Genomic DNA, 27,595 nt, shown 5'->3' with positions numbered 1-27,595 from the left:
AATGAACTGCAGTTTCATTGGCACAGTATTGGGCTACTGACAACTTTTTGATAGTTTATTACTTTTTAGGGGCTCAAAAATAGCAATTGCTCCTCACCTCCAATTTTTTTATTTTTTAAATTGAGGTGAAAATCAACCATATAATCTAAGGTATTAAGCTCCAACCATATTGGTTAAAGGTGCAATACAGCTGATCGATACACTACTTCCCACAAAAAGGAGGGGTGTATCCGTCACAAGTTATGTAGACTGTGCTGCTGACTTTTTTTTTTTTAGGAGGTCACTTGTCTCCATTTATTGATGTTGAATCCATATTAGTTTGGTTTAGATTGTGATATTTGAAGAACCTTTGAGTAGGCTAAATCTTTAGTGAATATTTGAAGAAGTTTTGGAAAAATAAATGTAAAGCATTCAGGATATCAGCATTGTAAGTTACATTATGAGTGACTGTAAGAGAGTGCTGTGTAAGAATATCATTCATACTGGTAAATATATTATGAAGTTAAGGGTTTGTACAAAAACCCAGGAAAAACAATGTGTGCAATAAATCATATAAACAGGGAACAATGGCTTTTGCATTACAGGGTTAAAGGAGTTTTCTTGTGGTGATATATTAATGACCTTACCCATAAGATTTCCTTTTAAACAAAAGCTGTTCTGCGGTAACTAGCAGCGACCACTACACACTGAGTAGAGCTGTGTTGTGTAGCTCTGTTCTGTCTTTACATTCAGCCACTTGAGCTAGTAATCAATGGGCAAGGGTGCCAGGTGTCAGACTCCCCACTGATCTGCTATTGATGACTTGTCTTATTGCCCTCCACATAGCTTGACCAGATTACCTCGTTAAACATGTTAATAATTTGATTGACTTGTATGGTAATGTTGCCTTATAACAAATAATTACTTTTTGAATTGTTTACAAGACATGATTTACAGAAACGTGTGCAGGAACTGGAATCTCAAAAAGAAGGAATTCAAGAAGACACTAAGGCGATCACTGTGAAAAGTGCATCACTTTCCGAGGAAATGAAAGCGAAGAATAAAGCTTTGAAAGATGTTGAAAAGTAAACTTATTTTAGTTTTTCTTCCTGTGTAATATATTCCAATAATTGAATGCGTATTTACGTCTTATATAGAGATGGCTCTTATATGCCATTACATTTTATGATCTGTGGGATCAGAGTTCTGGTATCCCAGACAACCCCAAGAATAAGTAATACGAGAGCAGCATGATTTAGAGGTGGAGACCCTGATTCCAGCTATGTAACTTACTGGGCTGTTAGGCTATGTTCACACAATGCGGAAAAAATTGCAAAAAATACTGCACTCTAGGCAGTAAAGCTGCTTGCAAAAAGCAGGTTTTGCTGTTTTTGTTGGCACTTGTGCATGCAGGGAGTTTAATGTCCCCCAAAAAATCATGATGCAACTTCCTTAAGGTTTTTGCACCAAAAACACAGAAAAAGCAGATACCTGCGTTTTTGCATTACCTTCAATGGGTGAAAAATGTTTGAAAGTGACATGCTGCAGTTTTCCAAATTGGTAAGGAAGTAAAAACCGTGTGCATGATGATTCTGAAATATTATAGCTTTTGCTGGTACCATATAACGCAGCTTAACATTTGCATTAAAAAAAACACGTGAACATAGCCTTATTGTTTCAATAATGTCTTTAACCCCTTCCCGACCCATGACGCCACGTAGGCGTCATGAAAGTCGGTGCCAATCCGACCCATGACGCCTATGTGGCGTCATGGAAAGATCGCGTCCCTGCAGATCGGGTGAAAGGGTTAACTCCCATTTCACCCGATCTGCAGGGACAGGGGGAGTGGTAGTTTAGCCCAGGGGGGGTGGCTTCACCCCCCCGTGGCTACGATCGCTCTGATTGGCTGTTGAAAGTGAAACTGCCAATCAGCGATTTGTAATATTTCACCTATTATAACGGGTGAAATATTACAATCCAGCCATGGCCGATGCTGCAGTATCATCGGCCATGGCTGGAAACACTAATGTGCCCCCACCCCACCGATCGCCCCCCGATCTGGCCGGTACACTGCTCCGGCTCCCCTCCGTCCAGTGCTCCGCTCCCCCCCGTGCTCTTGTCCGCCACTCCCGTGCTCCCATCACCCCCCCGCACTCCGATCCACCGATTTCCCCCCCCCCCCCCCCCCGGTGCTCCGTTCCACCCCCCCGTGCTCCATTCCAGCCCCCCCCCCCCCCCCCGTGCTCTGTTCCACGCCCCCCGTGCTCCGTTCCACCCCTCCCGCGCTCCGATCCCCCCCCCCCTCCCCGTGCTCCGATCCCCCCCCCCCTCCCCGTGCTCCGATCCCCCCCCTCCCCTTGCTCCGATCCCACCCCCCCCCCCCCCCCCCCCCCGTGGTCCCCCCCACCCCATCATACTTACCGATCCAGCCGGGGTCCCGTCCGTCTTCTCCCTGGGCGCCGCCATCTTCGAAACGGCTGGCAGATTCGTTCCAAAGTGCATTTTGATCACTGAGATAGATTATATCTCAGTGATCAAAATAAAAAAAATAATAAATGACCCCCCCCCTTTGTCACCCCCATAGGTAGGGACAATAAAAAAAGAAATTTTTTTTTTCCACTAATGTTAGAATAGGGGTAGGGTTAGGGTTAGGGTTTCGGTATGTGCACACATATTCTGGTCCTCTGCGGATTTTTCCGCTGCGGATTTGATAAATCCGCAGTGCTAAACCGCTGCGGATTTATGGCGGATTTACCGCGTTTTTTTCACTGCGGTTTTACAACTGCGATTTTCTATTGGAGCAGTTGTAAAACCGCTGCGGAATCCGCACAAAGAAGTGACATGCTGCGGAATGTAAACTGCTGCGTTTCCGTGCAGTTTTTCCGCAGCATGTGTACAGCGATTTTTGTTTCCCGTAGGTTTACATTGAACTGTATACTCATGGGAAACTGCTGCGGATCCGCAGCGTTTTCCGCAGCGTGTGCACATACCTTTAGAATTAGGCTATGTGCACACTGTGCGGATTTGGCTGCGGATTGGCCGCTGCGGATTCGCAGCAGTGTTCCATCAGGTTTACAGTACCATGTAAACATATGAAAAACCAAATCCGCTGTGCCCATGGTGCAGAAAATACTGCGCGGAAACGCTGTGTTGTATTTTCCGCAGCATGTCAATTCTTTGTGCGGATTCCGCAGCGTTTTACACCTGTTCCTCAATAGGAATCCGCAGGTGAAATCCGCACAAAAAACACTGGAAATCCGCGGAAAATCCGCAGGTAAAACGCAGTGCCTTTTACCCGCGGATTTTTCAAAAATGGTGCGGAAATATCTCACACGAATCCGCAACGTGGGCACATAGGGTTAGGGTTGGAATTAGGGTTGTGATTAGGGTTATGGCTACAGTTGGGATTAGGGTTAGGGGTGTGTTGGAGGTAGAATTGAGGGGTTACCACTGTTTAGGCACATCAGGGGTCTCCAAACGCAACATGGCGCCACCATTGATTCCAGCCAATCTCGTATTCAAAAAGTCAAATGGTGCTCCCTCACTTCCGAGCCCTGACGTGTGCCCAAACAGTGGTTTACCCCCACATATGGGGTACCAGCATACTCAGGACAAACTGCGCAACAATTACTGGGGTCCAATTTCTCCTGTTACCCTTGTGAATCTAAAAAAATGCTTGCTAAAACATAATTTTTGAGGAAAGAAAAATGATTTTTTATTTTCACGGCTCTGCGTTGTAAACGTCTGTGAAGCACTTGGGGGTTCAAAGTGCTCACCACATATCTAGATAAGTTCCTTGGGGGGTCTAGTTTCTAAAATGGGGTCACTTGTGGGGGTTTCTACTGTTTAGGCACACCAGGGGCTCTGCAAACGCAACGTGACACCCGCAGACCATTCCATCAAAGTCTGCATTTCAAAAGTCACTACTTCCCTTCTGAGCCCCGACGTGTGCCCAAACAGTGGTTTACCCCCACTCATGGGGGTGTCAGCGTACTCAGGAGAAACTGGACAACAACTTTTGGGGTCCAATTTCTCCTGTAACCCTTGGGAAAATAAAAAATTCTGGGCTAAATAATTATTTTTGAGGAAAGAAAACGTATTTATTATTTTCACGGCTCTGCATTATAAACTTCTATGAAGCACTTGGGGGTTCAAAGTGCTCACCACACATCTAGATAAGTTCCTTTCGGGGTCTAGTTTCCAAAATGGGGTCACTTGTGGGGGGTTTCTACTGTTTAGGCACATCAGGGGCTCTGCAAACGCAACGTGACGCCCGCAGAGCATTCCATCAAAGTCTGCATTTCAAAACGTCACTACTTCAATTCCAAGCCCCGGCATGTGCCCAAACAGTAGTTTACCCCCACATATGGGGTATCACCGTACTCAGGAGAAACTGGACAACAAATATTGGGGTCAAATTTCTCCTGTTACCCTTGGGAAAATTAAAAAATTCTGGGCTAAATAATTATTTTTGAGGAAAGAAAACGTATTTATTATTTTCACGGCTCTGCATTATAAACTTCTATGAAGCGCTTGGGGGTTCAAAGTGCTCACCACACATCTAGATAAGTTCCTTTCGGGGTCTAGTTTCCAAAATGGGGTCACTTGTGGGGGGTTTCTACTGTTAACCCCTTCAAGACCCAGCCTATTTTGACCTTAAAGACCTTGCCGTTTTTTGCAATTCTGACCAGTGTCCCTTTATGAGGTAATAACTCAGGAACGCTTCAACGGATCCTAGCGGTTCTGAGATTGTTTTTTCGTGACATATTGGGCTTCATGTTAGTGGTAAATTTAGGTCAATAAATTCTGCATTTATTTGTGATAAACACGGAAATTTGGCGAAAATTTTGAAAATTTCGCAATTTTCACATTTTGAATTTTTATTCTGTTAAACCAGAGAGATATGTGACACAAAATAGTTAATAAATAACATTTCCCACATGTTTACTTTACATCAGCACAATTTTGGAAACAAAATTTTTTTTTGTTAGGAAGTTATAAGGGTTAAAATTCGACCAGCGATTTGTCATTTTTACAACGAAATTTACAAAACCATTTTTTTTAGGGACCACCTCACATTTGAAGTCAGTTTGAGGGGTCTATATGGCTGAAAATACCCCAAAGTGACACCATTCTAAAAACTGCACCCCTCAAGGTACTCAAAACCACATTCAAGAAGTTTATTAACCCTTCAGGTGCTTCACAGCAGCAGAAGCAACATGGAAGGAAAAAATGAACATTTAACTTTTTAGTCACAAAAACTATCTTTTAGCAACAATTTTTTTATTTTCCCAATGGTAAAAGGAGAAACTGAACCACGAACGTTGTTGTCCAATTTGTCCTGAGTACGCTGATACCTCATATGTGGGGGTAAACCACTGTTTTGGCGCACGGCAGGGCTTGGAAGGGAAGGAGCGCCATTTGACTTTTTGAATCAAAAATTGGCTCCACTCTTTAGCGGACACCATGTCACGTTTGGAGAGCCCCCGTGTGCCTAAAAATTGGAGCTCCCCCACAAGTGACCCCATTTTGGAAACTAGACGCCCCAAGGAACTTCTCTAGATGCATAGTGAGCACTTTGAACCCCCAGGTGCTTCACAAATTGATCCGTAAAAATGAAAAAGTACTTTTTTTTCACAAAAAAATTCTTTTAGCCTCAATTTTTTCATTTTCAAATGGGCAACAGGATAAAATGGATCCTAAAATGTGTTGGGCAATTTCTCCTGAGTACGCCAATACCTCACATGTGGAGGTAAACCACTGTTTGGGCACATGGTAAGGCTCGGAAGGGAAGGAGCGCCATTTGACTTTTTGAATGAAAAATTATTTCCATCGTTAGCGGACACCATGTCGCGTTTGGATAGCTCCTGTGTGCCTAAACATTGGCGCTCCCCCACAAGTGACCCCATTTTGGAAACTAGACCCCCCAAGGAACTAATTTAGATGCCTAGTGAGCACTTTAAACCCTCAGGTGCTTCACAAATTGATCTGTAAAAATGAAAAAGTAATTTTTTTTCACAAAAAAATTCTTTTCGCCTCAATTTTCTCATTTTCACATGGGCAGTAGGATAAAATGGATCATAAAATTTGTTGGGCAATTTCTCCCGAGTACGCCGATACCTCATATGTGGGGGTAAACCACTGTTTGGGCACTCGGCAGGGCTCGGAAGAGAAGGCGTGCCATTTGACTTTTTGAATGGAAAATTAGCTCCAATTGTTAGCGGACACCATGTCGCGTTTGGAGAGCCCCTGTGTGCCTAAACATTGGAGCTCCCCCACAAGTGACCCCATTTTGGAAACTAGACCCCCCAAGGAACTTATCTAGATGCATATTGAGCACTTTAAACCCCCAGGTGCTTCACAGAAGTTTATAACGCAGAGCCATGAAAATAAAAAATAATTTTTCTTTCCTCAAAAATGATTTTTTAGCCTGGAATTTCCTATTTTGCCAAGGATAATAGGAGAAATTGGACCCCAAATATTGTTGTCCAGTTTGTCCTGAGTACGCTGATACCCCATATGTGGGGGTAAACCACTGTTTGGGCGCACGGCAGGGCTCGGAAGGGATGGCACGCCATTTGGCTTTTTAAATGGAAAATTAGCTCCAATCATTAGCGGACACCATGTCACGTTTGGAGAGCCCCTGTGTGCCTAAACATTGGAGATCCCCCAGAAATGACACCATTTTAGAAACTAGACCCCCAAAGGAACTAATCTAGATGTGTGGTGAGGACTTTGAACCCCCAAGTGCTTCACAGAAGTTTATAACGCAGAGCCATGAAAATAAAAAAAAAAAATTATTTTCTCAAAAATGATCTTTTAGCCTGCAATTTTTTATTTTCCCAAGGGTAACAGGAGAAATTTGACCCCAAAAGTTGTTGTCCAGTTTCTCCTGAGTACGCTGATACCCCATATGTGGGGGTAAATCACTGTTTGGGCACATGCCGGGGCTCGGAAGTGAAGTAGTGACGTTTTGAAATGCAGACTTTGATGGAATGCTCTGTGGGCGTCACGTTGCGTTTGCAGAGCCCCTGATGTGGCTTAACAGTAGAAACCCCCCACAAGTGACCCCATTTTGGAAACTAGACCCCCAAAGGAACTTATCTAGATGTGTGGTGAGCACTTTGAACCCCCAAGTGCTTCATAGAAGTTTATAATGCAGAGCCGTGAAAATAATAAATACGTTTTCTTTCCTCAAAAATAATTATTTAGCCCAGAATTTTTTATTTTCCCAAGGGTTACAGGAGAAATTGGACCCCAAAAGTTGTTGTCCAGTTTCTCCTGAGTACGCTGATACCCCATATGTGGGGGTAAACCACTGTTTGGGCACACGTCGGGGCTCAGAAGGGAAGTAGTGACTTTTGAAATGCAGACTTTGATGGAATGGTCTGCGGGTGTCACGTTGCGTTTGCAGAGCCCCTGGTGTGCCTAAACAGTAGAAACCCCCCACAAGTGACCCCATTTTAGAAACTAGACCCCCCAAGGAACTTATCTAGATATGTGGTGAGCACTTTGAACCCCCAAGTGCTTCACAGACGTTTACAACGCAGAGCCGTGAAAATAAAAAATCATTTTTCTTTCCTCAAAAATTATGTTTTAGCAAGCATTTTTTTAGATTCACAAGGGTAACAGGAGAAATTGGACCCCAGTAATTGTTGCGCAGTTTGTCCTGAGTATGCTGGTACCCCATATGTGGGGGTAAACCACTGTTTGGGCACACGTCAGGGCTCGGAAGTGAGGGAGCACCATTTGACTTTTTGAATACGAGATTGGCTGGAATCAATGGTGGCGCCATGTTGCGTTTGGAGACCCCTGATGTGCCTAAACAGTGGTAACCCCTCAATTCTACCTCCAACACTAACCCCAACACACCCCTAACCCTAATCCCAACTGTAGCCATAATCCTAATCACAACCCTAACCCCAACACACCCCTAACCACAACACTAACCCCAACACACCCCTAACCCTAACCACAACCCTAATTCCAACCCTAACCCTAAGGCTATGTGCCCACGTTGCGGATTCGTGTGAGATATTTCCGCACCATTTTTGAAAAATCTGCGGGTAAAAGGCACTGCGTTTTACCTGTGGATTTACCGTGGATTTCCAGTGTTTTTTGTGCGGATTTCACCTGCGGATTCCTATTGAGGAACAGGTGTAAAACGCTGCGGAATCCGCACAAAGAATTGACATGCTGCGGAAAATACAACGCAGCGTTCCCGCGCGGTATTTTCCGCACCATGGGCACAGCGGATTTGGTTTTTCATATGTTTACATGGTACTGTAAACCTGATGGAACACTGCTGCGAATCCGCAGCCAAATCCGCACCGTGTGCACATAGCCTAATTCTAAAGGTATGTGCACACGCTGCGGAAAACGCTGCGGATCCGCAGCAGTTTCCCATGAGTTTACAGTTCAATGTAAACCTATGGGAAACAAAAATCGCTGTACACATGCTGCAGAAAAACTGCACGGAAACGCAGCGGTTTACATTCCGCAGCATGTCACTTCTTTGTGCGGATTCCGCAGCGGTTTTACAACTGCTCCAATAGAAAATCGCAATTGTAAAACCGCAGTGAAATGCGCAGAAAAAAACGCTGTAAATCCGCCATAAATCCGCAGCGGTTTAGCACTGCGGATTTATCAAATCCGCAGCGGAAAAATCCGCAGAGGACCAGAATATGTGTGCGCATACCGAAACCCTAACCCTACCCCTAACCCTACCCCTAACCCTACCCCTAACCCTACCCCTAGCCCTAACCCTAGCCCTACCCCTAACCCTAACCCTAACCCTAACCCTACCCCTAACCCTAACCCTACCCCTAACCCTACCCCTAACCCTAACCCTAGCCCTAACCCTACCCCTAACCCTAACCCTATTCTAACAGTGGAAAAAAAAAAATTTCTTTATTTTTTTATTGTCCCTACCTATGGGGGTGACAAAGGGGGGGGGGGTCATTTATTATTTTTTTTATTTTGATCACTGAGATAGATTATATCTCAGTGATCAAAATGCACTTTGGAACGAATCTGCCGGCCGGCAGATTCGGCGGGCGCACTGCGCATGCGCCCGCCATTTCGGAAGATGGCGGCGCCCGGGAGAAGACGGACGGGACCACGGCTGGATCGGTAAGTATGATAGGGTGGGGGGGGACCACGGGGGGGGGGATCGGAGCACGGGGGGGGGGGAATCGGAGCGCGGGAGGGGTGGAACGGAGCGCGGGGGGCGTGGAACGGAGCACGGGGGGGCTGGAATGGAGCACGGGGGGGTGGAACGGAGCACGGGGGGGGGTGGATCGGAATGCAGGGGGGGTGATTGGAGCACGGGGGGGTGATTGGAGCACGGGGGGAGCGGGCACGAGCACGGGGGGGAGCGGAGCACTGGACGGAGGGGAGCCGGAGCAGTGTACCGGCCAGATCGGGGGGGTGGGGGGGCGATCGGAGTGGTGGGGTGGGGGCACACTAGTATTTCCAGCCATGGCCGATGATATTTCAGCATCGGCCATGGCTGGATTGTAATATTTCACCCGTTATAATAGGTGAAATATTACAAATCGCTCTGATTGGCAGTTTCACTTTCAACAGCCAATCAGAGCGATCGTAGCCACGAGGGGGTGAAGCCACCCCCCCTGGGCTAAACTACCACTCCCCCTGTCCCTGCAGATCGGGTGAAATGGGAGTTAACCCTTTCACCCGATCTGCAGGGACGCGATCTTTCCATGACGCCGCATAGGCGTCATGGGTCGGAATGGCACCGACTTTCATGACGCCTACGTGGCGTCATGGGTCGGGAAGGGGTTAAGCCACATCAGGGGCTCTGCAAACGCAACGTGACGCCCACAGAGCATTCCATCAAAGTCTGCATTTCAAAACTACTTCACTTCCGAGCCCCGGCATGTGCCCAAACAGTGATTTACCCCCACATATGGGGTATCAGCGTACTCAGGAGAAACTGGACAACAACTTTTGGGGTCAAATTTCTCCTGTTACCCTTGGGAAAATAAAAAATTGCAGGCTAAAAAATAATTTTTGAGAAAATAATTTTTTATTTTTTTATTTTCATGGCTCTGCGTTATAAACTTCTGTGAAGCACTTGGGGGTTCAAAGTCCTCACCACACATCTAGATTAGTTCCTTTGGGGGTCTAGTTTCCAAAATGGTGTCATTTCTGGGGGATCTCCAATGTTTAGGCACACAGGGGCTCTCCAAACGTAACATGGTGTCCGCTAATGATTGGAGCTAATTTTCCATTTAAAAAGCCAAATGGCGTGCCATCCCTTCCGAGCCCTGCCGTGCGCCCAAACAGTGGTTTACCCCCACATATGGGGTATCAGCGTACTCGGGACAAACTGGACAACAATATTTGGGGTCCAATTTCTCCTATTATCCTTGGCAAAATAGGAAATTCCAGGCTAAAAAATCATTTTTGAGGAAAGAAAAATTATTTTTTATTTTCATGGCTCTGCGTTATAAACTTCTGTAAAGCACCTGGGGGTTTAAAGTGCTCAATATGCATCTAGATAAGTTCCTTGGGGGGTCTAGTTTCCAAAATGGGGTCACTTGTGGGGGAGCTCCAATGTTTAGGCACACAGGGGCTCTCCAAACGCGACATGGTGTCCGCTAACAATTGGAGCTAATTTTCCATTCAAAAAGTCAAATGGCGCGCCTTCCCTTCCGAGCCCTGCCGAGTGCCCAAACAGTGGTTTACCCCCACATATGAGGTATCGACGTACTCGGGAGAAACTGCCCAACAAATTTTATGATCTATTTTATCCTACTGCCCATGTGAAAATGAAAAAATTGAGGCGAAAAGAATTTTTTTGTGAAAAAAAAGTACTTTTTATTTTTACAGATCAATTTGTGAAGCACCTGAGGGTTTAAAGTGCTCACTAGGCATCTAAATAAGTTCCTTGGGGGGTCTAGTTTCCAAAATGGGGTCACTTGTGGGGGAGCGCCAATGTTTAGGCACACAGGAGCTATCCAAACGCGACATGGTGTCCGCTAAAGAGTGGAGCCAATTTTTGATTCAAAAAGTCAAATGGCGCTCCTTCCCTTCCAAGCCCTGCCGTGCGCCCAAACAGTGGTTTACCCCCACATATGAGGTATCAGCGTACTCAGGACAAATTGGACAACAACTTTTGTGGTTCAGTTTCTCCTTTTACCATTGGGAAAATAAAAAAATTGTTGCTAAAAGATAATTTTTGTGACTAAAAAGTTAAATGTTCATTTTTTCCTTCCATGTTGCTTCTGCTGCTGTGAAGCACCTGAAGGGTTAATAAACTTCTTGAATGTGGTTTTGAGTACCTTGAGGGGTGCAGTTTTTAGAATGGTGTCACTTTTGGGTATTTTCAGCCATATAGACCCCTCAAACTGACTTCAAATGTGAGGTGGTCCCTAAAAAAAAATGGTTTTGTAAATTTCGTTGTAAAAATGACAAATCGCTGGTCAAATTTTAACCCTTATAACTTCCTAACAAAAAAAATTTTGTTTCCAAAATTGTGCTGATGTAAAGTAAACATGTGGGAAATGTTATTTATTAACTATTTTGTGTCACATATCTCTCTGGTTTAACAGAATAAAAATTCAAAATGTGAAAATTGCGAAATTTTCAAAATTTTCGCCAAATTTCCGTCTTTATCACAAATAAACGCCGAATTTATTGACCTAAATTTACCACTAACATGAAGCCCAATATGTCACGAAAAAACAATCTCAGAACCGCTAGGATCCGTTGAAGCGTTCCTGAGTTATTACGTCATAAAGGGACATTGGTCAGAATTGCAAAAAACGGCAAGGTCTTTAAGGTCAAAATAGGCTGGGTCATGAAGGGGTTAATAAAGAAATTATTGATTCTTTCCGCTGTGTTGGGGGACGTTTGTTGCTACTTTACAGATTGTGTGATTGATCACGGTCCTCCGTACTTTTGTGGCTATTCTGGTTAGTCTAGTTATTGTTTCAATAGTCAGTGTTCTATCAGCAGTAGATTATCACTAGAGGACTAGTTGTCTCATGCCACCTAGTCAAATTGCTCTGTGTAACCCTGTCCCCTTCATTGATCAGTAGCTTTATCTTAAAGGGAACCTGTCACACACACACGCCCCCTCAGGCGTTTGAAACTAAAAGAGCCACCTTGTGCAGCGGTAATGCTGCAGTCTGACAAGGTGGCTCTTTTAGTTATTGGTGCTGTAATTGCAGAAATCCGTTTTGTAATTTGTCTGAAATACCTGTCTTCAGTCCTGGAGGCAGGCCTTTCCCCCCCTGCTGCAGATGCCTCACAGCCGTCACTCAAGTCTTCTTGGCACCGGGCGCCGCCTCCTCAGTGCTGTTTTGAAATATGCTGGCGCCTGCACTCTTTTGTCATGCCTGGGGCAGGCGCAGTGAGCGCTGCCCGTCTGTCCTCATATGCAGTCTCGCTGACTGCGCCTGTTCGGCCGCCCTGCTTGTGAATCCCAGCCCCTCAGTGTCTTATGATTTATTCACACTGCGGGGCTGGGATTCCTGGGCATGCGCCATGCGTGTCTAAGCCACTCACCCAGGTCGCAGTGCGCATGCCCAGGAATCCCAGCCCCGCAGTGTGAATAAATCATAAGACACTGAGGGGCTAGGATTCACAAGCAGGGCGGCCGCACAGGCGCAGTCAGCGAGACTGCATATGAGGACAGACGGGCAGCGCTCACTGCGCCTGCCCCAGGCATGACAAAAGAGCGCAGGCGCCGGCAGATTTCAAAACGGCGCTGAGGAGGCGGCGCCAAGAAGACTTGAGTGATGGCTGTGAGGCATCTGCAGCAGCGGGGGGAAAGGCCTGCCTCCAGGATTGAAGACAGGTATTTCGGACAAATTACAAAACTGAGTATTTCTGCATTTACAGCACCAATAACTAAAAGAGCCACCTTGTCAGAATGCATCATTAGGCTGTGTGCACACGTTGCGGTTTTTTCGCGGGTTTTCCCAGATAAAAACGCTATAAAACCGCAAAAAAACCGCATACAATAAGCATCCCATCATTTTAGAATGAATTCCGCTTGTTTTGTGCACATGATGCGTTTTTTTCCACGAAAAAAACGCATCGCGGTAAAAGAAACGCAGCGTGTTCATTAATTTTGCGGATTTCCCACTACAAAATGCAGTGGGAAGTGTCCAGAAAAAACCGCGGCAAAAACGCATGCGGTTTTCTTGTGGATTTCTTGCAGAAAATGTCCGGTTTTTCTCAGGAATTTTCTGCGAGAATCCTGAACGTGTGCACATAGCCTTACTGCTACACAAGGTGGCTCTTTTAGTTTAAGGGTATGTGCACACGTCCGGATTTTTAGCGTTTTTTTTTTTGCGGAATTTCACTATAAAAACGCTATAAATCCGCTAAAAAAACGCTAACATTATGCATCCTATCTTTTAGAATGCATTCCGCATTTTTTGTGCATATGTTAGCGTTTTTTTCCGCAAAGAAAACGCATTCTGCAAAAAGAACGGACATGCTCATTTTTTTTGCAGATTCCATAGCAAAATTGACATTCAGGGGGAAAAAAAAAAAAAGCCAAAAATCCGTGAGAAATCCGCGCGAAAAAAAAACGCGAATTTCTGGCAGAATTCCCAGGATTTTGTCAGGAAAAAAATCCTGACGTGTGCACATACCCTCAAACGCCTGGGGGGTGACAGGTTCCCTTTAATATCCAGTATACACCAAAAGCTGCCAATCAATGGTGTGGACAGGGTTATATGAAGCTGCTTCTAGATCTGCAGATGAGAAAACAGGGATTTCATCGCAATTGTTGCACCCAGTAAAAGAGAAGTCACTGGAATTGGGGTCTTTATGCCTACATCATGTTACAGTGACATAGGCTTCTGTTCTCCCAAAGACCCCTACATATCAATTCAAACACCGATTTCTCAGGAAGAGACTGGCCATGTAAGGCCATGTTCACACGTTGTGACTTTTACCGTGGATCCACTGTGTTTTTGATGCTGCGGATCTGCAGCAGTTTTCCATGTGGTCTACAGTACCATGTAAACCTATGGAAAACCAAATCCGCTGTGCACATGCTGCGGAAAAAAACGCGCGGAAACGCAGCGTTGTTTTTTCCGCAGCATGTCAATTCTTTGTGCGGAACTGCAGCGTTTCTGCACCCATTGACTTGCGTTGTCGGGCACTTCCCCAGCAAAACCGCAGATATAAAAAAGATCTGCGGTTTAGCTGTGGGTGAAACGCTGCAGATCGGGAGGGGGGAAGAGTGTGGGCGGGGTCTGCGAGACCTGCGGGCGTCTGTGCGGGACTCTCGGGGGTCTGTGCAGGCCCATCAAGGGTCTTTGTGTGTGTGCAGGCAGCGTCCGATGGGACTACAAGTCCCATCGGGCTATGCCTGCTACAATGACAGTGATTGACACATTAGCCAATGACGGGACAGTAGTAGTCCCATCATGCGGCTAATGTGTTGAATGTAAAAACAACAACAACATACATACGTACTACATACGTACTACATCCTTCATACATTACATTCATACATACATACTGTATAACAGAGTGCATATAACAAACATAGAGTGCATATAACAAACATAGAGTGCATATAACAAACATAGAGTGCATATAACAAACATAGAGTGCATATAACAAACATAGAGTGCATACAGTGCCTACAAGTAGTATTCAACCCCCTGCAGATTTAGCAGGTTTACACATTTGGAATTAACTTGGCATTGTGACATTTGGACTGTAGATCAGCCTGGAAGTGTGAAATGCACTGCAGCAAAAAAATGTTATTTCTTTGTTTATTTTTTTTTTAAATTGTGAAAAGTCTTTTCAGAGGGTCATTTATTATTCAACCCCTCAACCCACCAGAATTCTGTTTGGTTCACCTAAAGTATTAAGTAGTTCAGGCACAAAGAACAATGAGCTTCACATGTTTGGATTAATTATCTCTTTTTCCAGCCTTTTCTGACTATTTAAGACCCTCCCCAAACTTGTGAACAGCACTCATACATGGTCAACATGGGAAAGACAAAGGAGCATTCCAAGGCCATCAGAGACAAGATCGTGGAGGGTCACAAGGCTGGCAAGGGGTACAAAACCCTTTCCAAGGAGTTGGGCCTACCTGTCTCCACTGTTGGGAGCATTATCCGGAAGTGGAAGGCTTATGGAACTACTGTTAGCCTTCCACGGCCTGGACAGCCTTTGAAAGTTTCCTCCCGTGCCGAGGCCAGGCTTGTCCGAAGAGTCAAGGCTAACCCAAGGACAACAAGGAAGGAGCTCCGGGAAGATCTCATGGCAGTGGGGACATTGGTTTCAGTCAATACCATAAGTAACGTACTCCACCGCAATGGTCTCCGTTCCAGACGAGCCCGTAAGGTACCTTTACTTTCAAAGCGTCATGTCAAGGCTCGTCTACAGTTTGCTCATGATCACTTGGAGGACTTTGAGACTGACTGGTTCAAGGTTCTCTGGTCTGATGAGACCAAGATCGAGATCTTTGGTGCCAACCACACACGTGACGTTTGGAGACTGGATGGCACTGCATACGACCCCAAGAATACCATCCCTACAGTCAAGCATGGTGGTGGCAGCATCATGCTGTGGGGCTGTTTCTCAGCCAAGGGGCCTGGCCATCTGGTCCGTATCCATGGGAAGATGGATAGCACGGCCTACCTGGAGATTTTGGCCAAGAACCTCCGCTCCTCCATCAAGGATCTTAAGATGGGTCGTCATTTCATCTTCCAACAAGACAACGACCCAAAGCACACAGCCAAGAAAACCAAGGCCTGGTTCAAGAAGCAAAAAATCAAGGTGTTGCAGTGGCCTAGTCAGTCTCCTGACCTTAACCCAATTGAAAACTTGTGCAAGGAGCTCAAGATTAAAGTCCACATGAGACACCCAAAGAACCTAGATAACTTGGAGAAGATCTGCATGGAGGAGTGGGCCAAGATAACTCCAGAGACCTGTGCCGGCCTGATCAGGTCTTATAAAAGACGATTATTAGCTGTAATTGCAAACAAAGGTTATTCCACAAAATATTAAACCTAGGGGTTGAATAATAATTGACCAACACTTTTATGTTTAAAATTTAACTGAGCAACAAAACTTTTTGATTTGTAAGATTTATGCATCTGTTAATAAATCCTGCTCTTGTTTTGAAGTTTGAAGGCTCTAACTTATTTGCATCTTATTAAACCTGCTAAATCTTCAGGGGGTTGAATACTACTTGTAGGCATTGTATAACATAGAGTACATACTCACCATCACTTGCACTTTGATCTCCGAAGCCAGTGTCACCTGTAACAAATATTAAAATAATAAACAAACACTTTACTCCCTGATCTGCAGAAATCCAATAAAAACGAGTGTCCCACGACGATCTCCCGTGGAGAGCAGCAGCATCAGCTGATGCGACCGCTCTCTAGGGGCTCCAGGAATACAATGACGGAAGGTATCCTTCCACACTGTATTCCTCCGCCACTGTAAAAAATAGTCCCTAGTCTCACTTGTGGCACTGCTGTGTGAGAAAGTTCCCACACAGCAATGCAATAAAGTGAGACCAGGGAACTAAGGTAACCTCAGTGATGCACTGCAGGAGCCATTGTCTCCTGTCAGTGTGTCACTGAGGGTCCTATAGAGCAGTGACATCACCTGATGTCACTGTTCTATAGGGGAGATCGATGTGGGACACTCGTAATTAATTGGACTGCGTCGGACAAGGGAGTATACGGTTTATTTTACGTTTTTTTGCAGGCGATCAAGTATGGTAAGTATGGTTAAATTAAGAATAATAAAATACTTTTATTCTGGATATCTTTATTTTTAATTTTTATTTTTTTTAACTCTTTCACTACTCTAGGATGGCGTTTTTTTTTAATACGTCGCAACGCGTTGTTTAGGGAAAAAACGCATCCTGCAAAGTTGTTTGCAGGATGCGTTTTTGCCCCATAGAGTAACATTACCGACGCATTGCGACGTATTAATACACGACGGTTGCAGCGTGTTGTGGCGGACCGCCGGGAGCAAAAAGCGTTAAATGTAACGTTTTTTGCTCCAGACGGACCGCTTTTTCCGACCGTGCATGCGCGGCCGGAACTCCGCCCCCACCTCCCCGTACCTCACAATGGGGCAGCGGATGCGCCGGAGAATGCATCCGCTGCACCCGTTGTGCGGCGCGAGCAACGCTAGCAAAGGTTAATAATGGCCCCATAAGATGCTCCATAGACATATCTGATTATGGCCCCATAAGATGCTCTATAAAGATATTTGCCCCATATAGTGCTGCACAAGCATTGATTATGGCCCCATACAGACACTTGCCCCATATAGTGCTGCACAAACGTTATGGCCCCATAGATGCTCCATATAGACACTTGCCCCATTTGCTGAGATTTAAAAAAAAAAATCACATACTCACCTCTCCGTCGCTCAGGTCCCGGCGCTTTCAATATTCACATGCTGATCGTTCCGGCGCCGCTCCATCTTCAGCACTGACGTTCAGGCTGAGGCACTAACTACGTCACCGCGCCCTCTGACCTGAGCGCCACTGCTGAAGATGGAGCGGCGCCGAAACGAGGAGCAGGTGAGTATCACGCAGCGCTCCCCTCTTCGTTATACTCGCCTGCTCCTGGCGCTGTGCAGTCCCTGCTTCCCGGTGCCGCAGCTTCTTCCTGTAGTGAGCGGTCACAGTTACCGCTCATTACAGTAATGAATATGCGGCTCCACCTTTATGGGAGGTGGAGCCGCATATTCATTACTGTAATGAGCGGTACCATGTGACCGCTCTATACAGAAGGAAGCTGCCGGCACCGGGAAGCCAGGGACGTGCAGGGACCGCGCCAGGAGCAGGTAATTATATAATTAGACAGCCCCGGCTCCCCCTCACCTGCCGTACCCTGGGTATGACTTGAGTATAAGCCGGTGACTTTCAGCCCGGGCACAATCCGGTGAGTTTTGTTAAAAACGGATCCATTTTTTCCTCGGGATCCGTTTTTTTCTCAGAGTTGTATTAGCGCCGGATTGCGCCTGATGGCCTCATGTTTCATCTGTTTTTTTGCCGGATCCTTCAGAAAAGCTGTTTCCGGCGGACGGAGAAAACATACAGAAGAATGTTTTTTCTGTCCGGCGAAAAAACGACCAGCGACGGATCCAGTGAAAAATGTATGAAACTGAGATGTGAAATGATGAATCCGTTTGTTTCCATCAGGCAGGATACGGTGAATTTGTGGAAAAACTGATCCGTTGCAAATAGTGAAACTGATGCAATGATCTGTTTTTTAGAGAGAGAGAATGGAAAATGTACATGATTTTAAAGGAAAAAATTCATGAAAAACCGGATTCTGAGGCCGGATTCATTTCAAATCTGTTTCATACATTTTTTGCCAGATCCGTTGCTGTGCGTTTGTTATCTCCGTCCGGCGGAAAGTTGTTTTTTTTTATGGATCCGGCAAAAAATGGATGAAACATGTGGCCATCTGGCGCAATCCGGTCACTAATACAACTCTGAGGAAAAAAAGCAGATCCGGCAGAAAAAAAACGGATCCGTTTTTTTCAAAACTTGCCGGATTGTGCCTGAAGGCAAAAACCTGATGTGCAAAAGTAGCCTAACTATCCATATATCTATCTACCCATATATCTATCTACATCTATCTTATTCCTTCTGTCTATCTATGTATCTATCGATCTCTATCTGTCTGTCTATCTATGTGTGTAATGAAGTGTGGGTTGGACAAATGTAAAAGAGGAGGTTGGGCAAGACGTGACATCACATCTTTTGCCAAGACCTGCGGATTTTAGTGCAGAAAAATCCACAGGCAAACCTGCAACGTGTGCACATATCCTAAAGGTGTTGCTGCACTTGTCTTTGAAAGGGCTACATGCACATATAAATATTTTGGGGGTGAAATCCTGCTGGCAGATTTACTTTTAAATAAAACATTGTTTTCCCTTTAAGGCAGATTAATAAAATCACCAAATTCATTGAAGAAAATAGAGAACAATTTACTCGGTTGGACTTGCAGGACGTTGATGTACGTGAGAAGCTGAAGCATGCGAAGAGCAAAGTAAAGAAACTACAAAAGCAGCTTCAAAAAGACAAGGAAAAGGTAATTTTGGATTACTAAACACTTTTTTTTTTTTTCCTTCCAAATATTAACCTCATCTCGCATTAGCATGTGAATTATTGTCCTGGAAAAAGGTCTGTATGTGTACAGAGGGCTTTAAGAGCTGAGCTCCCTCCACTCAAGGTTGATGCCCATTACAGTTATACAGCCGGCATCAGTCTCTAACATCCTTGTCTAAAGCAGAGTTCCTGTTGCGACTGTTAACACCTTTCTGTCCAAGGACTGAATGGTACGCATCAAAGCCGGGACATGTCAGCTGTTTTGTACAGCTGACATGTGCCTGCAATAGCGGCGGATGGATTTGCGATCCATCCGGCGCTATTAACTAGTTAAATGCCGCTGTCAGACTGACAGTGGCATTTAACTAGCGCTTCCGACCATCGGGCTGGAAATACACGCACCACTGACCCCCGTCATGTGATCATACGTCGGCATGACAACCAGAAGTCTACTGAAGACCTCTAAGGTTGATGATGCCGGATTGAGATAGCAGTGTAGCAGTTCTACATAGGAGCCATCTGAGCGATATGTAGCAGAGCCGATCAGGCTATGCCAGCTTCTAGCCTCCTATTGAAGCATGGCAAAGGTAAAAAAAAAAAAAAAGTTTAAAAAAAAATATGAAAAAATAAAAGAATATGTAAGTTTAAATCACCCGCCCCCCCCTTTTGCCCCCCCCTTTTGCCCCGTTCAAAATAAAACAATAAAGAAAAATCAAACCTACACATATTTGGTATCGCCGCGTTCAGAATCGCCCGACCTATCAAAAAAAAAAAAAAGGATTAACCTGATCGCTAAACTGTGTTGCGATAAAGAAAAAAAAATCCAAAACGCCAAAATTACGTTTTTTTGGTCGCTGAGAGAGAGATATTTGTGTTTTTTTTTCCCGGACTAGAAAAATCGATGCATGTTTGGTATCTCCGTAATTCGACTTTCACATAGTTTTTAGTGCACAATTTTGTTTGCTGAAAACAATGGTGGAAATGCATTTTTTTTTCCCCTATTTTTTTTTTTCAACTCCTTTCAGTACATTTAAGTAAGATGAATGGTGCCAATCAAAACTACAATTTGTCATGCAAAAAACAGGCCCTCACATGTCTGTCAAGGGAGAAATAAAAAAAGGTTCTTAAAGGGAATTTTTGTCTTGTGTCAACTAAAACTTATGACCTTAATCAGCGCCTATGCTGCAGTCCATCAATGGTTATAGAACTCCCTGACTCCCCTTGTATATCTCCCAATAAAATTTGATGTTCTCCTGTGCTGTTTGTTAATCCTGTCAGTTCAATGGGCATGGTTTCTGTGGTTTCCATCCCTCCTCCCAGCTTCTCTAACCCTCCTCCCAGTTGTTAATAGCCGTCTTCCTCCTGTAATAGGCATGGATGGCGCCTCCTGTGTCATCCACATAGCCTGGCGAAATCGCCGGCACGTGTCTGCGCACTATGCTCTGACCTATTGTATGCATAGCCGAAAATTTAAATGAGCAGTTATGATTTAGGCTCTGCTCTGCCATAAGACTGTCCCTTCCCAACAGCTCATACCTTAAGGACTCCGCTGACAGGCTGGTTAAGGCTTTAGCCAAATCTGTTTTCCAGGCTGTGGGTACAACTTCTTCAACAGGGCATACGATCATCTGCTTCCCCCTGACGAGCTGGCTGACCTAGCGGACCAGATCACTCACGAAGGAAAGTTTCTGCTCATTGCGTCCTTAGACACTGCTAGCTGCTCTGCATGCGTTAATAGTAATATCGTCGCGGTTCTGAGAGTTCTCTGACTCAAGGCCTGGCACGCTTGCGGATTCAACCTCTAAGAAGTTACTTACCAATCTTCCTTTTCACGGGGCAAGGCTTTTTGACACCAAATTAGATTGGAAAATTTCTCATGCTACAGGGATAAAAGCACCTCCCTTCCACAACCCAAGCCCAAATGCCCATTTCCAAGTAGATGTTCTCTTCAATTTCGTCCCTTTTGACACTTCTCCTTCCTGGGGAACTCTTCCCAGCTGGACCGTCCCCCTGCCCAGCGGGAGAGACCTAAGCCATCATTTGGTGTCCCAGAAGTCGTCCCTCTAAGTCCTCCGTGTCCCGATCCAACAGATTTTCTTCAGCAAGACTGGTCATCACCACCTGGGACTTCCCAGGGTGGGCGGCCGTTGTCTTCTCTTTCGGGCTGTAGGTAGTTGACGATGCCGGGGTTAGAGAAATGGTGACTTCCAGCTACAAAAGAGTTTCTTTCTCGCTTCATTGGGGGACACAGGTTACCATGGGTGTATGCTGCTGTCGCTAGGAGGCTGACACTATGCAAATAAGAAAGTTAACTCCTCCTCGGCAGTATACACCCTCTGACAGGCACAATCCAACTCAGTCCACTCTCGGACCCGCTGGCAGGACTTTGTTCCCTGTCACCCTTATGGGTGTTTCAGGGTGACTTCTTGGTGGCCAGTCCTCGCCTTTTCCCCTCCTCACCCCTCTCCTCGGAGAGGGCTGAGAGGAAGACTGTGGTGACCTCCCCCCTTCTCGTAAGTGGTTGACGCCGTCTTCTGCACCGTCCTGAGACGGTGCAGGAAGGAGGATCTTTTTCCTAGGACCCTCTTCCTCTCCGAGGGATTCTGACGCGATCCTCAAGCAAGAATGAGCCGGATTCAAGCAAGGTAGCGATATGGGACAGGAGCCCACTTCCCCCTCCCTTCCCTCCTCTCCCCACAGCAGCGCTCACCGGTCACACATCTTTTCAAATTTCGCACACTTTTCTTTACAATCGCGCGGTTCCCGGCATCTTGCAGATCTTTTTTCCAGCTCCAGGCACACCCCCTCTGCTATGTGCTTGCCCTGGATCTCTCACACCGGCACGCCATGTCAGCCTATCAGGACGCTGGTTTCTCTTTCCCGGGTACGCCCCTCTTTCTGCGCGCCCGAATACAGCTCTACCCTGCCCACCGCTCACTCCAGCGCGTCGCATGGCCAGAGTACTGCGTCTATGTTGGCACCGGGCTCCTTCAGGATTCAGAGGGGGGACACAGCTACCTGCGCTGCCTCTGCAAATCGCTGGGTGTCTGGTAGGCTCTGCATGCATTCCCTGGCCTCCTTCAACGGCTTTACTCTCTTAAGCAGTATCGCTTTTATAGCGTTCTGCTGCAGTCTTCACTCAGGCTCTACCTATGCCCAACCCCACACAGGCCTCCGGCTACAATACCACGGTGACCCATTATGCTTGTGCCCGCTGTAAGAGAAAGTGGGCTTCAGGCCAGCTATCGCCTTTCTGTCTGTCCTGCAGTCCTTCCACCATTTGTGTCCCTCAGGAAGTTCCTAATACTCGGGATAAGTGCACTCCCCCAGAGTGGGCTGTTGTCAGTCTCAGACCTGACAAAGGTGTCCCAGTCCCTGGTACAGGTCCTGGAACGCATGCCACTTCTATCTTCTGCCACCAGTGCCATGAACGCCTCCCACGGCGATTCGCACGCACCTGACCACGACCCGCACAGGGTCAGATTAGAGAAAGGATCCAGGAAGAGGACTCTGTCTAGCTCCTCATCCAGCTCTCCGGACCCTGCAGTGCCATCTAGAATATCCCTCTCCACCCGTTCCCCCTCCTCAGAGGCAGACGTTGGGTCGGATGTATTTTCTGATTCGGAGTTTGATTCAGATGCAGATCAGTCCTCAGATGCAGGATATGGTAGATAGCCTTATTTTGTTTATTATTCAAACCCTCGAACTTGAGGAGGACTCGGTTTCATTCAAACGGGTGAAACGGCCCTCCAGAGTTTTTCCCAATCACAAAGAGTTTGAGAATACTACCTCGAGACACTGGGAACAACCCGGAAAACGTTTTTCAGGAAGAAAGCGTCTGGATATTTTGTACCCCTTTAGTCCAGATCTTGTCAGCTAATGGTCCGATTCCCCTAAGGTAGACCCGCCTGTCTCTCGTCCATCCTCGCAGACAGTTCTGTCTATCCCCGATGTGGCGTCTCTTAATGACGCTACGGACAGGCAAATTGAGGCTTTAACCCAATCAGCCTTTGAGGCGTCTGGCGCCTCTCTGCCCAAATTTCGCCTCCTCTTAGGTGGCTGTGTCTGCCTGCCCCAAGATACTTTGCAGGGGCATCGTAACTTCGGCTCCTTCGGAGGAACTAGCTGATTTAGCGGACCAGATTGCACACGCAGGGAAATATCTCTTAAATGCCTCCTTGGATGCAGCTGCTTGCTCTGCAAGAGCAAACAGCAGTATCATTGCCATTCGCCGTGTACTTTGGCCGAAGGCGTGGAATGCAGACCCCGCTTCTAAAAATTCTCTCACTGGCCTTCCGTTCCAGGGCTCCCGCCTCTTTGGCACAAAGCTGGACCAGATCATCTCGGACGCTACAGGTGGAGAGAGCACCTCTCTCCCTCAATCCAAGCCTAAGTCCCCCTTCAATAGAAGGGGACCCCAGTCCTTTCGGCCCTTCCGGCCTTTCTCTTCCTCAGGCAGTTCGTCCCAGCAGGACTGTTCTTCCGCTCAGGTGGAACGAAGAAAACCTTCCTTCAGGCCTACCCCTCACTGGAGGTCTAAGAGCCGCTCCTCTAAACCCTCCGGATCTCGCAGTCACAGATTTTCTTCAAAATGACAGGTCACCCCCACCTGGAAATCTTTCCAGGGTGGGAGGCAGGCTTCTTCTGTTCACGGAGGCTTGGCTATCGGTGGTCGACGACGCCTGGGTCAGGGAGATCGTCACATCAGGCTACAAAATAGAATTTTCTTTTCCCCCAGGAAGACTTTTCTTCCTTTCTTGTCCACCCAAGCAGCCTTCCCATGCCCTAGGGCTTCTTCAGGCCTTCCATTCCCTCCTCGCTTCGTGGTTCTGAAAAAAGACAGCTCACTCCGCCCGGTTTTGGATCTCCCAGTTGAACCGCCCCCTTCAGATTCTACACTTCAAGATGGAGTCTCTGCGCTTGGTGATCGTTTCCATGGAACCGGGGGAATATCTGTGCTCTGTGGACATTCAGGATGCGTACCTGCATATTCCTAATTGTTAGCAGCATCAGAGGTTTCTTCGTTTCGCAATCCAGGAGCAACATTACCAGTTTACAGCTCTCCCGTTTGGCCTGGCATCCGCCCCCAGGGTCTTTACGAAAGTAATTGGAAAATTTAACAGTAAGCACTACTAGAGAAGGGGTGCTAAGGACAGGTTCCCAAACCATATAGATTAATAGTAAGAGACCTAGCACTCAACTTTAGGTAAGATGCAGCAGGAAAAATTTATTGTAGTAAATACAGGAAAAGGTTTCGGTCAATTGTGACCTTCATCAGTTACAGGAGGTTATTAAATAAAAGCCGGTAACGGGAATTGTAATCGCTGCACGATCAAATATCAAAACTAGTTCAGCGTGGTTGTTGTACGCAAACCTGCTATGAGCAAATAGGAAGATTCCTGGAGCTGCAGTGCTCTCCGACGCGGTGTATGCCGAACTAATTTTGATATTATCGTGCAGCGATTATAATTCCCGTTACCGGCTTTTATTTAATAACCTCCTGTAACTGATGAAGGTCACAATTGACCAAAACGTTTTCCTGTAATTACTACAATAAATTTTTCATGCTGCATCTTACCTAAAGTTGAGTGCTAGGTCTCTTACTATTAATTTACGAAAGTAATGGCAGCGGTCATGGCCATCCTTCGTTCAAAGGGGATCCTCATAATCCCCTATCGACGACCTTCTGGTCAAGGGTTCGTCTCGCCGGGACTGCGACCAGAGCCTCCAGATCACTCTGGACACGCTGACCCGCCTCGGTTGGGTGATCAACAAGGACAAGTCGACCTTGATTCCAACTCAGCGTCTCGCGTTCCTGGGCATGGAATTCAACACCATTAAAGCTCGGGTGGTCCTCCCGAAGGAGAAGTTCCTCTCTCCGACAGGGCATCAAAGCCTTAAAGCACCCTGTTCCTCTTCATCTACGGCTCTGCATGAGAGTATTAGGGAAGATGGTCGCTTCCATGGAAGCAGTTCCTTATGCTCAGTTCCACTCTCGCCCTCTCCAGCTGGCTCTTCTGTCTGCCTGGGACAGGAACCCACTTTCCATGATTCGCCCTCTGAATGTGAGGCAGTCTCTCACTTGGTGGACGCTTTCCACCTCCATTCTGCCAGGGAGGTAATTTCTCCCCCTCCGCTGGCAAGTCATCACCACCGACGCCAGTCTTCAGGGGTGGGGTGGGGTGCGGTCTTTCTCCATCGCACAGCGCACGGTCGCTGGAATGTTTGAGACCCTTCTCCCGATCAATCTCTTGGAGATCAGGGCGATCTTCCTCGCCCTCCTCTGCTGGCAGCTCCTCCTCGTGGGAAATCCGGTCCGCATTCAGTCAGACAACGCCATGGCTGTGGCTTACATAAACCACCAGGGCGGGATTTGCAGCAAGCAGATCATGAGGGAGGTGGCAACGATTCTATGGTGTGAACCACGTTCCCGCCATCTCAGCTGTCCACATTCCAGGGGTGATGGACAATTGGGAAGTCGACTTTCTCAGCCATCAGGGCCTCGTGTCAGGCGAATGGTCTCTCCACCCCACAGTCTTCAGCCAAATTTGTCAGGTGGGGAGTTCCGGACGTTGACCTAATGGCCTCCCGAACAAACCACAAGGTTCCCCAGTATGTATCCAGGTCTTGGGACCCGATGGCCGTCGGTTACGACGCCCTTGTGATCCCGTAGGCCCAGTTCCACATGCCCTTTTTGTTATTGCCTCTTCCCTTGATCCCAAGGGTCGTAAAAAAGGTAAGAGGGGGTCCCCGTTCTCTTAATAGCTCCAGATTGGCCTCGGAGGGCCTGGTACGCGGAGCTAGTGAACATTCTGTCGGATGTCCCCTGGAGACTCCTAGAACGTCTGGATCTTTTATCGCAGGGGCCCCTCTTCCACCCGAATTCTCTGTCTCTGAATTTAATGGTATGGCCGTTGAGGCCGCGGTCCTAAGGGACTCGGGTTTTTCTCATAGCGTCATACAGACCATGATAAAAGCTAGGAAACCGGCATCTTCACGAATCTGTCATAGATGTTAAAAGGCCTTTTTCCGATGGTGCAATGACAACAGTTTGTTCCCTATAGTTTTTTCCCTTCCTTCAGTCCTTCACTTCCTTCAAGTGGGTCTCGATTCTGGCCTTTAAGTACTTTAAAGGGCCAGGTTTCCCCCTGTCCATCCTTTTCCAAAGGGACCTGGCTTCCCTTCCCTAGGTCAGGAACTTCCTCCAAGGTGTTGCCCACATAGCACCTCCTTACTATTTCCCGGTCGAGCCATTGGATCTCAACCTTTTTCTTGTGCCCTCCAGTATGCGCCTTTTTGGATCAATCCAGGACATTTCCTTTTCCCTTCTTTCATGGAAAGTGACCTTCCTGGTCGCCATCAACTCTATTAGAAGCGTCTCCAAGTTGGCGGCATTGTCCTGTCGTTCTCCTTTTCTGATTCTGCATCAGGATAAGGTAGTCCTTTGGCCTGTTCCTTCCTTTTTACCAAAAGTAGGTTTGGCTTTTCACATTAACGAATACATCGTCCTTCCTTCCTTGTGCCCTTCCCCGCTTCATCCCTTGGAGAAATCTCTCCACAAGCTTGATTTGGTCAGGGCTATCTGGGTCTATCCTACCAGAACTGCTTCCTTTCACCAGTCCGATCCTCTGTTTGTCGTCTCTGAAGGTCATCGGAAGGGGCTCCCCGTCTCTAAATCCACTATTGGTTGTTGGATTCGATCGGCGGTTCTGGAGGCATACTACCTTCAAGATAAACAGCCTCCTCCGGGGGTGAGGGCTCACTCTACTCGGGCTGTGGGAGCTTCCTGGGCCATTCATCACCAGACCTCGGCTTTGCAGGTTTGCAAAGCCGCAACTTGGTCGTCTCTTCACACTTTCGTACGGTTTAACAAGGTGCATACTCAGGCTTCTGCGGACGCAGGCCTGGGTATCAAGATACTGAAGGCGGCGGTTTCCCACCGGTCAACCTAAGTCTTCCTTTCTCTATTTTTCCCACCCTTGGGATGGCTTTTGGACATCCCATGGTAACCTGTGTCCCCCAATGAAGCGAGAAAGAAAGAGGGATTTTTGGTACTTAACGTAAAATCTTTCTTGAAGCCTTCATTGGGCATCACAGCACCCTCCCTTTGTTGTACCGTGTTGTCCAACGTGCTGTTGTTTTGGGTTGATCATAGGTTGAGTTCTTTATACTTACTCCTACAAATGCTTAAGCACCAACTGAGTTGGATTGTGCATGTCGGAGGGTGTATACTGCCGAGGAGTTAACTTTTCCTTATTTGCATAGTGTCAGCTTCCTAGCGACAGCAGCATACACCCATGGTAACCTGTGTCCCCCAATGAAGGCTCCAAGAAAGATTTTACGGTAAGTACCAAAATCCCTCTTTTCATCTCCCTTCCCTCCGGAAACAAGTTCTTCATGTCTCGCCCGCCAATACTTACAGCTCAGATCCCTGGTTTCTTTCAAGCCATATCCTCTCTCCTCCACGCAAGAGTCATCGTTCTTGTTCCTTCCCAAGAACGTTTTTCCTGTTTCTATTCCAATCTT

The 27,595-nt window shown here is 46.7% G+C and overlaps 1 protein-coding gene across 2 annotated transcripts in view; it reads left to right on the top strand.

The window, feature by feature from the left end:
* Positions 1–27,595, top strand: part of SMC4 (structural maintenance of chromosomes 4) — a 164,155-nt gene that overhangs the window by 60,133 nt on the left and 76,427 nt on the right. Inside the window, exons 8-9 of one of the 2 annotated variants that reach the window (XM_069727413.1) lie at positions 924–1,064; positions 18,902–19,052. In XM_069727413.1, the coding sequence (XP_069583514.1) occupies positions 924–1,064; positions 18,902–19,052 (292 nt within the window). The remainder of the gene's footprint in view (positions 1–923; positions 1,065–18,901; positions 19,053–27,595) is intronic. The other variant, XM_069727414.1, reaches the window with a different exon arrangement.

The sequence above is a fragment of the Ranitomeya imitator genome, chromosome 5, assembly GCF_032444005.1.
Source record: "Ranitomeya imitator isolate aRanImi1 chromosome 5, aRanImi1.pri, whole genome shotgun sequence".
NCBI classification, from domain to species: domain Eukaryota; kingdom Metazoa; phylum Chordata; class Amphibia; order Anura; family Dendrobatidae; genus Ranitomeya; species Ranitomeya imitator.
Note: the sequence above shows the minus strand (reverse complement) of the source record. Positions and strands in the feature narration are given on the sequence as shown.